Source organism: Triticum urartu, chromosome 1A, assembly GCF_056163025.1.
Source record: "Triticum urartu cultivar PI428250 chromosome 1A, HENAU_Tu73, whole genome shotgun sequence".
Lineage (NCBI taxonomy): Eukaryota > Viridiplantae > Streptophyta > Magnoliopsida > Poales > Poaceae > Triticum > Triticum urartu.
In genome coordinates, this window is record NC_141873.1 from 527,370,406 (window position 1) to 527,384,565 (window position 14,160).

A 14,160-nucleotide genomic window follows, 5' to 3' on the forward strand; every position below is an offset into this window, starting at 1 on the left:
AGTAGTAGTAGTAGTAGTAGTAGTAGTAGTAGTAGTAGTAGTAGTAGTAGTAGTAGTAGTAGTAGTGACTTCATGGTGACCAAAGTTTGTGGTGGCATGGATTTTATAGTTTATATGTGTATCCATATGCATAGTAGTTTGTACAGTTTGATGAATACCCTATAAACGAATCACCATGTGTGCTCTTGAAGGAAACTAATCTAGTGCTTTGAATTTAAGGTAAGGTGCTACATGTAACTTTTATTAGAAGCTACTTAATATGGAGCATTGAAATTGAGTTGCAGCAGCTGATTGGTACATGTTCTTCGTTTGGCAGTACGAGTTTCAACATTGGAATTAAGATGTATCTGGTATAATTTGTGGAAATACCTTTAATGTAATCTGAATTTAGTCCTTTCCAGTTATGAGACCCGTTTGATGTTAACTTAATGAAACTTTAACTGAGATGGTTTTGTTTAATATCAGTCATGTGGTCGTGTTTCATCTTAATTATTAGATCACCATGTAACATCGTAATTCAGCTGGGAGTATAGCTCTACATTTTTATAAGTTAAAGTTTACATCAATGTTGTGCCACACTGGTACATTGGTGTGTTTTAGTCTACTATTCTTACAGAAATGTTGTGCCACATTGGTATGTTTTCGTGGTCATCCCAGACACTGAGGCTGGTAAGTGTCCCTGTAGGTAGCGTTGTGCATCTTGATCGAATTGTTAATCTTTTGCCTAGAAATTTGTGCGGTGAAAACAATGTATGAACTGGTTGTTTTGTTTCATTGCATTTTCTCCCTCAAAGTGTGTATATATGGAGGGCTTTGCCCATTTTTTCATGTGAGAATTCAGTAGCTTGTAGCTTTGTTTATACTTGTTTTTTTAGAAAAAAAGAGCGTGCCCCTGGTTTCATTTAATGAAATGAAACGTCACCATCACAGTGAATCCTCGAATGCAGGCACAGATGCAAGGGTCAAAAAGTAGTCTAGTTTTTAAACATGCTCCATTCGTGTCTTATTTATTCCGGCAGCTTCTTTCTTCTCATCTTTTTACCACTTGATACACTTGAGACCCCTTCTCTTTGAGGAGGATGATCTAACACCGTTTGCGTGGTCGGTCTTTCAACTCTGAAGGAACAACAACCAATAGTGTAAGACCGCAAAATGAGGCAATTAACATCAATGGACACACCTCATTGCGACTCAAGAATCGCCGATTCACGTACAGTAAATTAGAGGTTATCACAAATTGCTTCCGATGAGTGATCAGCCGAGGAGGGTTTGGGAAAGTCTATGATGGTTTCTTGGAGGATGGTAGCCAACTGTCAAACTGTTGTTTGAATCTTCGAACCAAGGTTTACAAGAATTCTTGGCAGAGGTGAGAACTGACGAGATCTAGTAAAGTGAGTGTAACTAATACTGCTCGATTCAGTTTCGTAATGCATGTATTGCTTCGCGTTCAGGTCCAGACCTTGGCTAAGATTCACCACAAGAATCTAGTGTACTTGTTTGGCTATTGCAACGAGAGGGAGTACATGGCTCTTGTCTACGACTACATGTCTGAAGGAGCCCTAGACAAGCATCTTAGAGGTATGCATATCACTCAAATAATTCAGACTTATCCTTCGGCAACATAAATTTGTTAGTTGTAAAAGTGAGAACTAGCAAAAATTCCAGCACATGCGATTCACCTTACAATTTTTGCATCGTAGGGAGAGATAACTGAAGGAAATATGCCCTAGAGTCAATACTAAAGTTATTATTTATTTCCTTATATCATGATAAATGTTTATTATTCATGCTAGAATTGTATTAACCGGAAACATAATACATGTGTGAATACATAGACAAACAGAGTGTCACTAGTATGCCTCTACTTGACTAGCTCGTTGATCGAAGATGGTTATGTTTCCTAGCCATAGACATGAGTTGTCATTTGATTAATGGGATCACATCATTAGGAGAATGATGTGATTGACTTGACCCATTCCATAAGATTAGCACTTGATTGTTTAGTTTGTTGATAGTGCTTTCTTGATAACTTATACATGTTCATATGACTATGAGATTATGCAACTCCTGTTTACCGGAGAAACACTTTGTGTGCTACCAAACGTCACAACATAACTGGGTAATTATAAAGGTGCTCTACAGGTGTCTCCGAAGGTACTTGTTGGGTTGGCGTATTTCGAGATTAGGATTTGTCACTCCGACTGTCGAAGAGGTATCTCTGGGCCCTCTCGGTAATGCACATCACTTAAGCCTTGCAAGCATTGCAACTAATGAATTAGTTGCGGGATGATGTATTACGGAACGAGTAAAGAGACTTGCCGGTAATGAGATTGAACTAGGTATTGAGATATCGACGATCGAATCTCGGGCGAGTAACATACCGATGACAAAGGGAACAACGTATGTTGTTATGCGGTTTGACCGATAAAGATCTTCGTAGAAAATGTAGGAGCCAATATGAGCATCCAGGTTCTGCTATTGGTTATTGACCAGAGACATGTCTCGGTCATGTCTACATTGTTCTCGAACCCGTAGGGTCCGCACGCTTAACGTTACGATGACAATTTCATTATGAGTTTATATATTTTGATGTACTGAAGGTTGTTCGGAGTCCCGGATATGATCACGGACATGACAAGGAGTCTCGAAATGGTCGAGACATGAAGATTGATATATTGGAAGCCTATGTTTGGACATCAGAAGTGTTCCAGGTGAAATCGGCATTTTACCGGAGTACCGGGAGGTTACCGGAACCCCCCGGTAACCTAATGGGCCTTAATGGGCCTAGTGGAGGAAGTAGAGAGGAGGCAAAGGGGGCAGCCGCGCGCCCTTCCCCCCCCCCCCCCCCCCCAAGTCTGAATTGGACAAGGAGGGGGGCGGCGCCCCCCCCCCTTTCCTTTCCCATCTTTCTCTCCTCCCCCCCCCCCAAGTCCTAGTCCAACATGGAAAGGGGGGGAGTCCTACTCCCGGTGGGAGTAGGACTCCTCCTGGCGCGCCCCTTGCCTGGTCACACCTGCTCCCCCTTGCTCCTTTATATACGGGGGCAGGGGGCACCCCATAGACACAACAGTTGATCATTGATCTCTTAGCCGTGTGCGGCGCCCCCCTCCACCATAGTCCTTGATAATATTGTAGTGGTGCTTAGGCGAAGCCCTGCGACAGTAGAACATCAAGATCGTCACCACGCCGTCGTGCTGACGGAACTCTTCCCTGACATTCTGCTGGATCGGAGTCCGGGGATCGTCATCGAGCTGAACGTGTGCTAGAACTCGGAGGTGTCGTAGTTTCGGTGCTTGATCGGTCGGGCCGTGAAGACGTATGACTACATCAACCGCGTTGTGCTAACGCTTTCGCTTTCGGTCTACGAGGGTACATGGACAACACTCTCCTCTCTCGTTGCTATGCATCACCATGATCTTGCTTGTGCGTAGGGATTTTTTTGAAATTACTACGTTCCCCAACAATAACAACACAAGAACTTTAACCTAGAGACAAAGACTTCTTATTGCCGTGGAATCCGCACAAGGTAAGGTTTAAATCAGGTTTTTGTACATGTCCACTAACTTATTATGTATAGAAGCAAAATGTGGTGGGGTTGAGAGCACGTGATGTGGATGTGCAGGTCTTGAGTATTTGCATATATAAGGGGTGCAACCCTCCACTCATTCACAGGGACGTGAAGACATCTAATAACGACTGTGATACCCATGTGTCCACAGCCAGGGTGGTTGGGACACCCGGTTACCTTGACCCTGAGTAAGTGCATTATTCTAAATTCTTGGTGATTGTACTCTCAAAATCATCTTGCAGGTTATTAATAGTTGAAGTAATATGCTTTGGTTGTCTCAAAAGTAGTATGACTCACCTACATTCTCAAAATATATGCTCAACCTTCCCTCCTAGGGTGATCAAATTATAACATGGTCCCTTAAATTTGACAATTAACCTACAAACGAGTGATTGAAACATAAGGAAAAGCATCTGATTTATGCGAGAATTAGATTGGTTTCTGTGAATTCACATGAATCTAGGATGTCTCAACCAAACCCATGTTGCATGATTGTTCTTGAAACTGGAACCGCTAATGCATTTCATACTTATCAGGTACTATGTACGCTTCAGCTGACCAACAAAGGCGAAAGCATAGTGCCACTTGAGATAGTCAGTGGGCAACCACCCATCCTAAATAATCCAGAGCCGACGAGCATCATCCAGTGGACGCGCCAGCGCCTTGCCCGTGGCAATATTGAGGGTGTAGTGGACACATGCATGCACGACGACCATGATGTCAACGGCGTATGGAAAGTCGCAGACACCACACTCAAGTGCACTGCCCAGGCGGTGGAGAGCTGGTGGCGTTGTTGCATGAGTGCCTTGAGCCGGAGGTTGCATGTAACCATATGAATGTAGGGTTCTACACGACTGGGAGGAGCGGTAACGTGGATGGCTACGGTAGGTACGCCACTGGCATGTCTACTGATGTGAGCCAAAGCAGCTCTGCATTTCAGATGGAGCATTTGGGCAAAGTACGAACAATGTATACAGGTCCAGTTGTGAGGTGAGAAGAGGACTGAGATACTAAATGGCCGCCACGCCTTCCATCCATAAGTTTTTTCATTTTCTCTCAAGGGGATTCAAGTCTTTTTGATGATTATTGTTATTATAGATGCAACGTGTAAAAAAATTCACACATGTAATGTATTTTGTTGGCTTTTGTACACATCTAAATGACAGCGAAATAACGCTTGATAAGAGTGTGATAAAAAAGCTCGTTTTTCCTTTTCTATCTCAAAAGTGTTGTTTAGAATATGTCTTTTAATGATGATGGTGATTCTCAATTTTTTTCCTACCAGAGGAAGATGTAGATTCTCAATTTTTTTCGTACCAAAGGAAGATGAAGATTCTCTACTTGCTAGTCTGTATGATATCATTCACAACTATACGGGAAAACTTTGTTTTTGTCACTCTAGTTTTTGCCCACTTTACTTATGCCATTGTAGAATTTGACATCTTACTTTTGCGTCTCTTAGCTTTTGGTAATATATCACAAATGTTATTCCCTGGCAAAAGCATTAAATTTTCATTTCACTTTTGCCGCTCTTAGCTTTTGACAATGTATGACAATTGCCACTCTGAAAATTTGACTTCCAAAGAGGTGCATGGCCCAACTACTCGTATAGAGGAGTTCAACCGGATCCACTCCTCCGGGCGCAATACCATAGAGAGAGCTTTTGGTGTCTGGAAGATGAAGCGGCAAATCTTGCTCAAGATGCGAAACTACTTGATTAGAACAGAAAATATGATTGTTACGGCTAATATGACACCACCCAACTATGCCCGCCTCCATGACATGGATGATCTCCACTTTCTTCGTTGTGAGAGGGATCATGATTATGTTCCAACTATTTCAGATAGATACAAGAAGTACATTATTCCCTAAATGCGTCGGATGCTTCAACACCGGCGGAAAGTGTCCCTAACATGGATTGCTTAGGCATGAACTAGCTACCGCCATTGCCCTTAGTTGGTGAAGTAATCACGTTCATGTCTATAAGGGTGTTATCATTTTGATTTGCAAACTTATATGCAAGTGAAGCTTTTGTTGTATGACACATGACACAACTAGTTTCTCTTCTAAATTATACATTTTTTAGGGGTAAAAGCCTTTTATTACTCAAAATCCACAGAGAGTGGGATACAAGTTTGGTCACGTGGCTGGCCAAGCCACATATGACGCCCTGGGAGTAAAGATAAAGCATGTTTAGCTAACTTGTGGGCTTCGACATTCGCCTCACGCCCTTCAAAAATAAACTTGCTAATGGGTGGAACTCTATGTCTAATCTCTCTGATTACAGCACCATATGCTCCTTGGCTTCCCTTGGCTAGATCGTCAACAACTTGCTTGCAATCGGATGCCACGATGTAGTTATGTTGGTTGAGGTCTTCTGCCAACGCCACGGCTTCGCGACACGCTATGGCTTCCAGCGTTGGTGCATCCCATACACCTGCAATGACGAGCGCTGAACTGCCCAAGTAAAGACCCTGGCTATCTCTGCATATAGCAACTGCTGACCCTCCTCTCTCCGACCGGGTGCCCGCATCTACATGGATCTTTGCATAGTTTGCCGGGGGTGCCCTCGGTCTCGCTGCCCTTGTGTTCCCAGTCGTGGTCCGGCTATGTTTCTTGGGCTTTCTAAGCACATCAAGATCTTTAATGTACCTAGTTACGAAGGCCGATATTGCATGTGGAGTCTGAAAAATTCCTTCATGTATAGCTTTCCTCCTAGATGTCCAGACAGCCCAAAGCGTCACTGCCACCAAGGTGAACTGCTCGTGCGAGAGGGACCCCAGCAGATTGAAGAGCCAGCTCTTGGCCCGGTTCTCACCTGTAGCAACAATGTCGCAGCCTAACTCCTCGTCCACAAGCGCCCAAGTACATCTCGAGACAGTACACTCGAGCAAAGAGTGTTGCCAGGAGTCCGGAGTGCCGCAAAATCCGCATGTGCTCGTCGTCGACATATTCCGGTGTGCCCTCACATCTTCAGTTGGCAGTGATTGTTTCGCAAGCCGCCATAAAAACATTCGAACCTTCGAAGGCACTTCCGTCTTCCAGAGATACTTCCAAGAGCTGGACTCCGCATGCGAAGATGAGGATCCCGATGCACCATATAACCAAGCTTCTCTTCGCTGCATCATCGCCACGAGCATATTGTATGCTGATCGCACAGTAAACTGGCCCGAGCGCTCGTGAGCCCAGCCCCAGAAGTCGTGCATGGGTGTTGTGGGCAACAGTATGCTGAGTATTAATTTGACGTCAAAAGCAAGGAATGTGGAGTTGATCAATGTCCTGTTCCATGTTGCATTTGTGTGATCTATCAGTTTTCGAAACCGTGACTGGTGGTGCCGCTGCTAGAGATCCATATGGTCTCATCATCTCTGGACGTGGGAGCCAGTTTTCTGTCCAAATGTCCATGCTCTCTCCATTGCCAATACGCTTGATTAAGCCCAACTTTAAGATATCTCGCCCCTCCAATAGGGCTCTGCAGACCTGACTCGGGTGACTCCCAAGTGAAGCTTCAAGGATACTGGAATTTGGGAAATACACACTCTTCAATATACGCGCACTGAGGGAGTCGGGATCCTGTAACATACGCCAAACCTGACGAGCCAACATAGCAAGATTAAACAGCTCGAAATCCTTAAAGCCAAGACCTCCCATGCCTTTTGGTTGAGTCATAGCCTTCCAGGAGACCCAGTGTGGTTTGCGCTGGCCGTTCTTGCTTCCCCACCAAAACTTCCTGATCAACGTGTTCAGATGCTCGCAAAGGCCCCTTGGCAATTTGAAGCATGACATGGAGAAGACAGGTATTGCTTGAGCCACCGCTTTGACCAACACCTTCTTGCCCGCAGAGGACATCGTCCTCTCAACCGAGCCTTGAATCTTATTCCACAATCTGTCCTTCAAATATTTGAACGCGCCATTTTTTGAGGCTCCCACATCTGTGGGCATACCTAAGTATTTCTCATTCAAAGTTTCGTTAGGGACGTTCAAGATACTCTTAATGTCATTGCGAACCACCTCGGGGACCCCTTTACTAAAGAAAATAGATGACTTGTCAAAATTTATCCGCCGACCTGTGGCCGTGCAGTAAATATCCAGGACTTGGTTCACCTCGGTAGCCCCCACACCGTTAGCCTTGAAGAACAGCAGGCTGTCATCAGCGAATAATAAGTGGTTAACTAGTGGCGCCGTAGGTGCCACTTGGATCCCACCTAGGTTGGATGACTCTCTTTGTGATTTTAACAGGCATGAAAGGCCCTCTGCTGCTAACAAGAACAAGTATGGAGATATCGGATCCCCTTGTCGAATACCACGTGACAGACTAAACTCCTCAAGCCTTTTACCATTGAACAAGACAGAAAATTTCACTGAAGATACCATGCTCATAACAATATCCACCCACCTGGGAGTGAATCCCAGCTTCAACATTATTGCCTGGAGATAGGGCCATTCAACTCTGTCATAGTCCTTCATCATGTCCAACTTGAGGGCACAGGACTGGTGTTTTTGGCTTTGTTCCTTTTCATAAAATGCAAGCACTCATAAGCTGTTATGATGTTATCTGTGATCAATCTGCCTGGAACAAAAGCTGACTGCTCTGGTGAGATAATATCAGGAAGTATTTGCTTGAGTCGGTTGGATATTACCTTGGGCGCGATCTTGTAGAGGACATTGCACGGACTGATCGGTCTGAACTGTTTGAGGAGAGTAGGGTTTTTTACCTTGGGAATGAGGACCAAGATTGTGTCATTGATGCAAGCTGCCGACTCATTACCCTCTACTATTTTGAGGACCACTTTCGTGACCTCTTCTCCACATACTTCCTAGTGGCGCTGAAAGAAGTGAGCTGGGTATCCATCCGGGCCAGGGGCCTTAATTGGGAACATTTGAAACAAGGCGCGCTTGACCTCCTCATGGGTATATGGAGCATTTAGGAGAGCATTCATATCAGGTGTTACCTTGGTTGGGACGTGTCGGAGAACTTCCTCCATATTGAGCACCCCTTCTGACGTGTACAAGTTTTTATAATATGTCGTTGTCATCTCCTCCAACCCGGTTGGGTCCTCAATCACTTGCCCCTGCTCATCATGCAATGATTTGATTTGATTTTTGTGTCGCCTTCTACTTGCGCGTAGGTGGAAGAAGTAGGTATTTTTGTCTCCATGGACTAGCCATTCCACACGCGCTCTCTGGCGCCAGAGCATTTCCTCGCCATGAAAGAGCTCCACCAGTCTGTCAACAATTTTCGTTTCTTCCCTGGTGGGGCCGGATCTACCTGGGATAGCTCGCAGAAGTTGTAGCTGTACTTTGAGCTGTGATATTTGCTGTCGAACCGAGCCAAAACTCTGCCGATCCCAAGCCGAGAGGTCACCTGCCAAGTCTCCCAGCTTTTCATGCAAAGATTGCACGCTCCCTCCATCCTGCATGCTCCACCTGCCCGCTACAGTGGTAAAGAGAGATTCCTCTCGCTCCCACATGGTCTCATACTTAAATGGTTTGGGACCCACCCTGCATGCATGCATGTTACGTAGCGTGAGTAGGATCGGAATGTGGTCGGAGCCGGCTGCCGTTTTATGATGCAAAGTAGAAGCTGGCAACGCCAACAGCCACTCCGGATTGGCCAGACATCTATCCAGCCGAACGCGAGTATATGTGCCTCCAGTAACCTTTTTTCAAATGTCCAGATTGTGCCCATGTACCCTATGTCAGACAATCCACAAGTATCAACCGCCTCACGAAACCCATCGATCTGGGCTTGGCTCCGACTGCCAACGCCATCATGTTCGCTCAGGTTCAGAACCTCGTTGAAGTCACCAATAACCGCCCATGGCCTGCTTTGTGTCTCCGCTATGTTTTTCAGGGTGTTCCAAGTGTTTTGCCTGTTGGGTACCTACGCATCGCCATAGACAAAAATGACTCTGACCTGCATGTCCACCAAGTTGTCAACTAGAGAATCAATATGATACCTTGAGTAACCAATTATTTCCACTTTTATTTCATCATTCCAAAAAATACAAAGACCACCGCTTCGTCCAGAACTACTCACTGCAAAACTTTTATTAAATCCTAATCCTTCCGCTAGCTGTTCAACCCTCGACCCTTCTAATTGTGTTTCAAGAATACAGAGGATTGAGGGGGCAAATTGCCTCGCAAGAGTGCGAAGCTCACGAACTGTCGCGGCTTTGCCAATTCCGCGGCAGTTCCAGCACAGGAGACTCATTGCGCCGGGCGAACCCCTCCTTGGGAGTTCGCCAAACGCGCATCAGGGGTCTTGCTAGTTGTTGCACTCTTCGCAATGTTTGTTTCAGCTATGGAAAGACTCGGCTTGTTTCTCTTTGTCTCCTGCTTGGATGTGGGGCTAGGAGGGATCACCGGAGGCGGCATTATTAAGTTTTTGTTAGCCTGGATAGGGTGTTGTGGTTGTACGGTTTTTGGATCCATTAGAGCATCCCTTTTCCTATTTCTGTCCAGGTCTTCCATGGTGACATCATTGCTTGACAGGTTGGGATCCACATACTGTTGGCTGCCAGCTGCACCTCTAGCTGCAGCTCTGCCGCCACCTCGCTCAGTCCGACCGCGACCGCGGCCACCTCCAGAACTCTCCTCCCCTCCCGGACCTCTGCCAGGGCCACGGAACCAACCTGCTTTGATGTCCTTGAAGACTAGTGCTTTTGGCGGGTGAAATCCGTCGCCTCACTCCTTATACAGGTGCCCCAGGTAACCACATACAGCGCACCAATCCGGCAGCCTCTCGTACTTAATTCTGAAGATGACACGTTCCATCCCGTCCTTCTTCTTGACAACCAATGAGACTGCGTTTTTAAGAGGCTTCGTCACATCTATCCTCACCCGAACCCTGGCAAAATTGCCCTCAAAGTCCTGTGACCTTGGCTCGGCAAATATGAACTCCCCCACAGTGGACGACAGGGCCTTGATCTTGGAAAAATAACCATCAGGCAGATCATGAATTTGCAGCCAGATATCGATCTTTTTGAGTTCAATGGTTGAGGGCTTGGTGAATCCGTCGTAAGGCGCTAGGACCACCGCCTTACCCTTGAAGTTCCACGGTCCTTCCTCCATTACCCTCTCCCAGTCGCCGAGGCACGAGAATTGGAGTGTATAGAGGTTGTCTTCCAAAGGCCTGATCTTAACTTCCTGCGCCAGATCCCATGCCACCCGCATGCCCCTGTAGAACCAATATTGGTTGTAAGGTTTTTCGGTGTGAACCCTAGCGATCGCCATCCAACGGGTCGCCTCCTGCGGCAATTCTCCGTCCTCAACCACTACGTCTTGCACATCATCTTCTCTTAGACCAAGTTCCTCCATCATCGATTCAAGTTCGGAGGCCGAACCTGACGTCGATGAGCTCGCAGCCATGATTCTCTCGCTCAGGGTGTGGTTCCGCGAGCGGTATTGACCCTATCCTCCTCCCCCTCTGCGTGGCCACCACGTCCTAGACGCAGCAGACCACCACCGGGGGAGAACGGCAGGGGACGACAAGCTCTATGGTGAAGGCGGCGCCGTCGCCCGAGAGGAGGAAACCCTAGCTAGAGGGGAATCACTTCTAAATTATACGTAACTTGTATGACACATGACACATGACAAACCTTTTTTTAGACATGAACTGGGCTGCCTCCAGCCAGCCCAAAGGGGCGCCCAACAGGCCTGTTGCCTGCGCTGGAGAGAAGCCAGATTTGCGTGAAGTCTGCTCAGTGTCACTCCTCGGCCCTAGACCATGGCGGCGGCGGCGACGACGCTTCCTGTAGCCAAGACGGCGCCGGATCAGCAGGAAATCGATCTGATCAGCTCCCTCCCCGGTGAGATCCTCAGCATAATCGTATCTCTCCTCCCCATCGACGACGCCGTGCGCACCACATCCCTCTCCCGCCGCTGGCGCCCCCTATGGCGCTCCACCCCGCTCAACCTCGACATCTCCCACATCGACGGGGGCGGCCGCGCCCGCGCCGCCGCCGTGTCCAAGATCCTCTCTGACCACCCGGGCCCCGCGTGCCGCTTCCTGACCGCCTGCCTCCTGATCACCGACCCCGACTGCTGGCTCGGCTCCCCCACACTCCGAGATCTCCAAGAGATCGACCTCTGGCCTGCGTTTTGATTTTCGGATTGGGTTTTTTTTCGCCCCTGAACGAAAAAGCCGAATTTCGGTCAATTCAAAAATTTCGGCAAAATCTCGGATGAAATTGCATAAACAAAATTTAAATTTTTGAATAAAATTTGACCGAAATCTGGCCGAAATTCGGCCGAAATTTTGCAATCAGCAGAGGAAAGGTATAGCAGATCGAGCTCAAGGGATTAAAAACTGAATCAGTCCAAGAATAAACATTGGAGAAGCAAACGAAGAAGGAAGTGCCCTGATGCTACCTATGCATCAGTCCAACATATAAAAACAATCCTCACTGCCGCAGACATCATGCACCATGCCGTGGCCTTGAAGAAGCAACAGAGAAGAAACTAGGTGGTGATGGAGGAGGCGTGAGGTGGCCTTGATGGAGGCTGTGCGTCCACGCGCTCAGACGCAAGCAAGCGGGCGGGAGGTACCAGTCAACAAGGCGGCTTGATGCAGCGGAGGAGTGCGGATTCTTCACCGGAGGAGCTCCCGACGGGCATGGGAAGGCAGCAGCAGGCGGGCAGCGGCAGCGCCGCACAGGGAAAGATAGAGGAAACGAGAAGTTTAGGGTTCGGGCGTTCAGTTTGATGGCGTTTTCTTAGCCGGACCATAGTGGAGGCCTTCTAGATGTTGGGCTGGGCCATAACTTTCAAAACAGGCCGAATTTTTTGAAGCGAAAGGGCCCAGCCGAGATGGCCGAAATTGATTTTTTTCGGCCGAAAATCAAAACTGTGCCTCTGGCTCCCTCGGTACGAAATTCCGATGCCGCTGTCCATTCTCCGCTTCGCGGCGACTCTGCGCGTGGCCAGCTTCGGCAACTGCAGGTTCTTTGTGGACGACGCGCCGCTGCTGTTTAGCTTCCCTTGCCTTGAGAAGCTCACCATGAAATCCATTTTCGTACGGGCAGACACCCTCTCCCGCCTGCTCGCTGGCTGCCCCGTCCTCGAGAGCTTGCTGCTGGACAGGTGCCACGGCTTCTTCTACGTGCTCATCAATTCAGCAACTCTGAAAAGAATCGGCATAAACGACGGTCAGCGGCATGGCTATCAACTAGTCATAGTAAATGCCCCCAGACTAGAAAGATTGATCAGAATCAATCCTCATCCAGACTCAACCATCTGGCTAATCGAGGCGCCGAACTTGAGATCTTTGGCTCCATAATAGACGACTTCACTAAACTCAAGCTTGGGCCTGAAATTTCTGAGGTAGCTGTGGCCATCTAATCAAAGATTCAGTATTACGCATCATGTTAGTAGGCTTCTTTCTGATCCTGTTGTATGCTTATGCCTTCTCTGTTATCAGGGAATGGTTGCTGGCAACTTGAAAGCACTGACGCGCAGCGTCAAGGTTTTGCATCTCACGTCTAGTGGCCCTAATCTTGATGCAGCTATAGTCTTCCTCAAAATATTTCCTTGCTTGGAGAAGCTCTACATCACGGTGACTCTTCTTTCTTCGATAGTTTTTGGTGTTAAAACTAGCTTCATGGCCATTTCATACATTTTTCCAATGAGTAAATCCTTGTTTTAGTTGTCAGGTGAGGGTCAGTTTTTCTATCGTGTAACTGTTTTTATTTTGTTTCAGTCATGTCCAGGAAATGATATGGAGAATGTGCATCATCTTCAACCACAAGATCCTATTGAATGCCCTGATCATCTCAGAGAAGTTGAGTTGAAGTTCTATGTTGGCAGCAGATCAGATGTCAATTTTGCCAAGTTCTTTCTCCTGAATGGTAAAGTGCTCGAGTTAGTGAGATTTGGTGTCAAGGACCAATATACTTAGGCATGGGTAGCTGATCAACACAGTCAGCTACATGTTGATAGCAGGTCTTCTCCAAATGCTCAACTTGAATTTACAGCTGCTGATGGTGACAACCTTTTGACCATTTTCTGTTCTTGACGGATCCCTCCAGTGACCTTGTGGACATTGTGGACAAGGTTGACTAGATTGTCGTGCCCCATCAGATTTTTTTGTGGCGCCTTTCTTGTCACTGTGCAAAGCTGGAAACATGGCACTTTGTGACTTGGGTGTAATGCTTTAGAGATTGTCATGCAACTATTTTACTTGTCATGTTTTTGAGATGTGGCAGGTCTTTGGCATTCTAAATTGCGAATGACCGCAACCTAGTTGTTCATTTTGATTCAGGAATTAATGTATGGCTTTGAAATCTTGCTTTGTTTGGGGGGAAAAGAATATTTCGTTCTTCGAAAAAAAATAGCAAGTAACTTAATGAAGCACTGTTCTATTGCGTAATATTTTTTTGTGAGAATCATAGCTTATGCTTTGAGTAACAGGGTGAAGGAGTAAAAGCTAACATAGTTTATGAAAAATGATGGGTTGTTTGTTTTTAAAATCCCTATTTGCTCCCTAGTGATTTGAGATATCAAATCTACTGCTTGAGTGTCCTGTATGCAATACTTTTTTTTCGAGACCGTATGCAATACTTGACCGTGTATGTTTTTTGACCGTGTATGGA

The 14,160-nt window shown here is 46.6% G+C and overlaps 1 protein-coding gene and 1 pseudogene across 1 annotated transcript; one reads left to right on the forward strand and one right to left on the reverse strand.

Annotated features, from left to right (window-relative positions):
* Positions 1–10,255: 10,255 nt before the first annotated feature.
* LOC147992218 (uncharacterized) lies at positions 10,256–10,888 on the reverse strand. The gene has a single exon (XM_087538968.1). The coding sequence runs from the start codon at positions 10,886–10,888 to the stop codon at positions 10,256–10,258; it is 633 nt and encodes a 210-aa protein (XP_087395094.1).
* Positions 10,889–11,297: 409 nt separating this feature from the next.
* LOC147992219 (F-box protein At5g03100-like) lies at positions 11,298–13,583 on the forward strand (annotated as a pseudogene).
* Positions 13,584–14,160: the final 577 nt, after the last annotated feature.

Bases quoted from the DNA above. Each gene is read 5' to 3' on its own strand.
- LOC147992218 (XM_087538968.1), bottom strand. From the start codon at position 10,888: ATGGAGGAACTTGGTCTAAGAGAAGATGATGTGCAAGACGTAGTGGTT.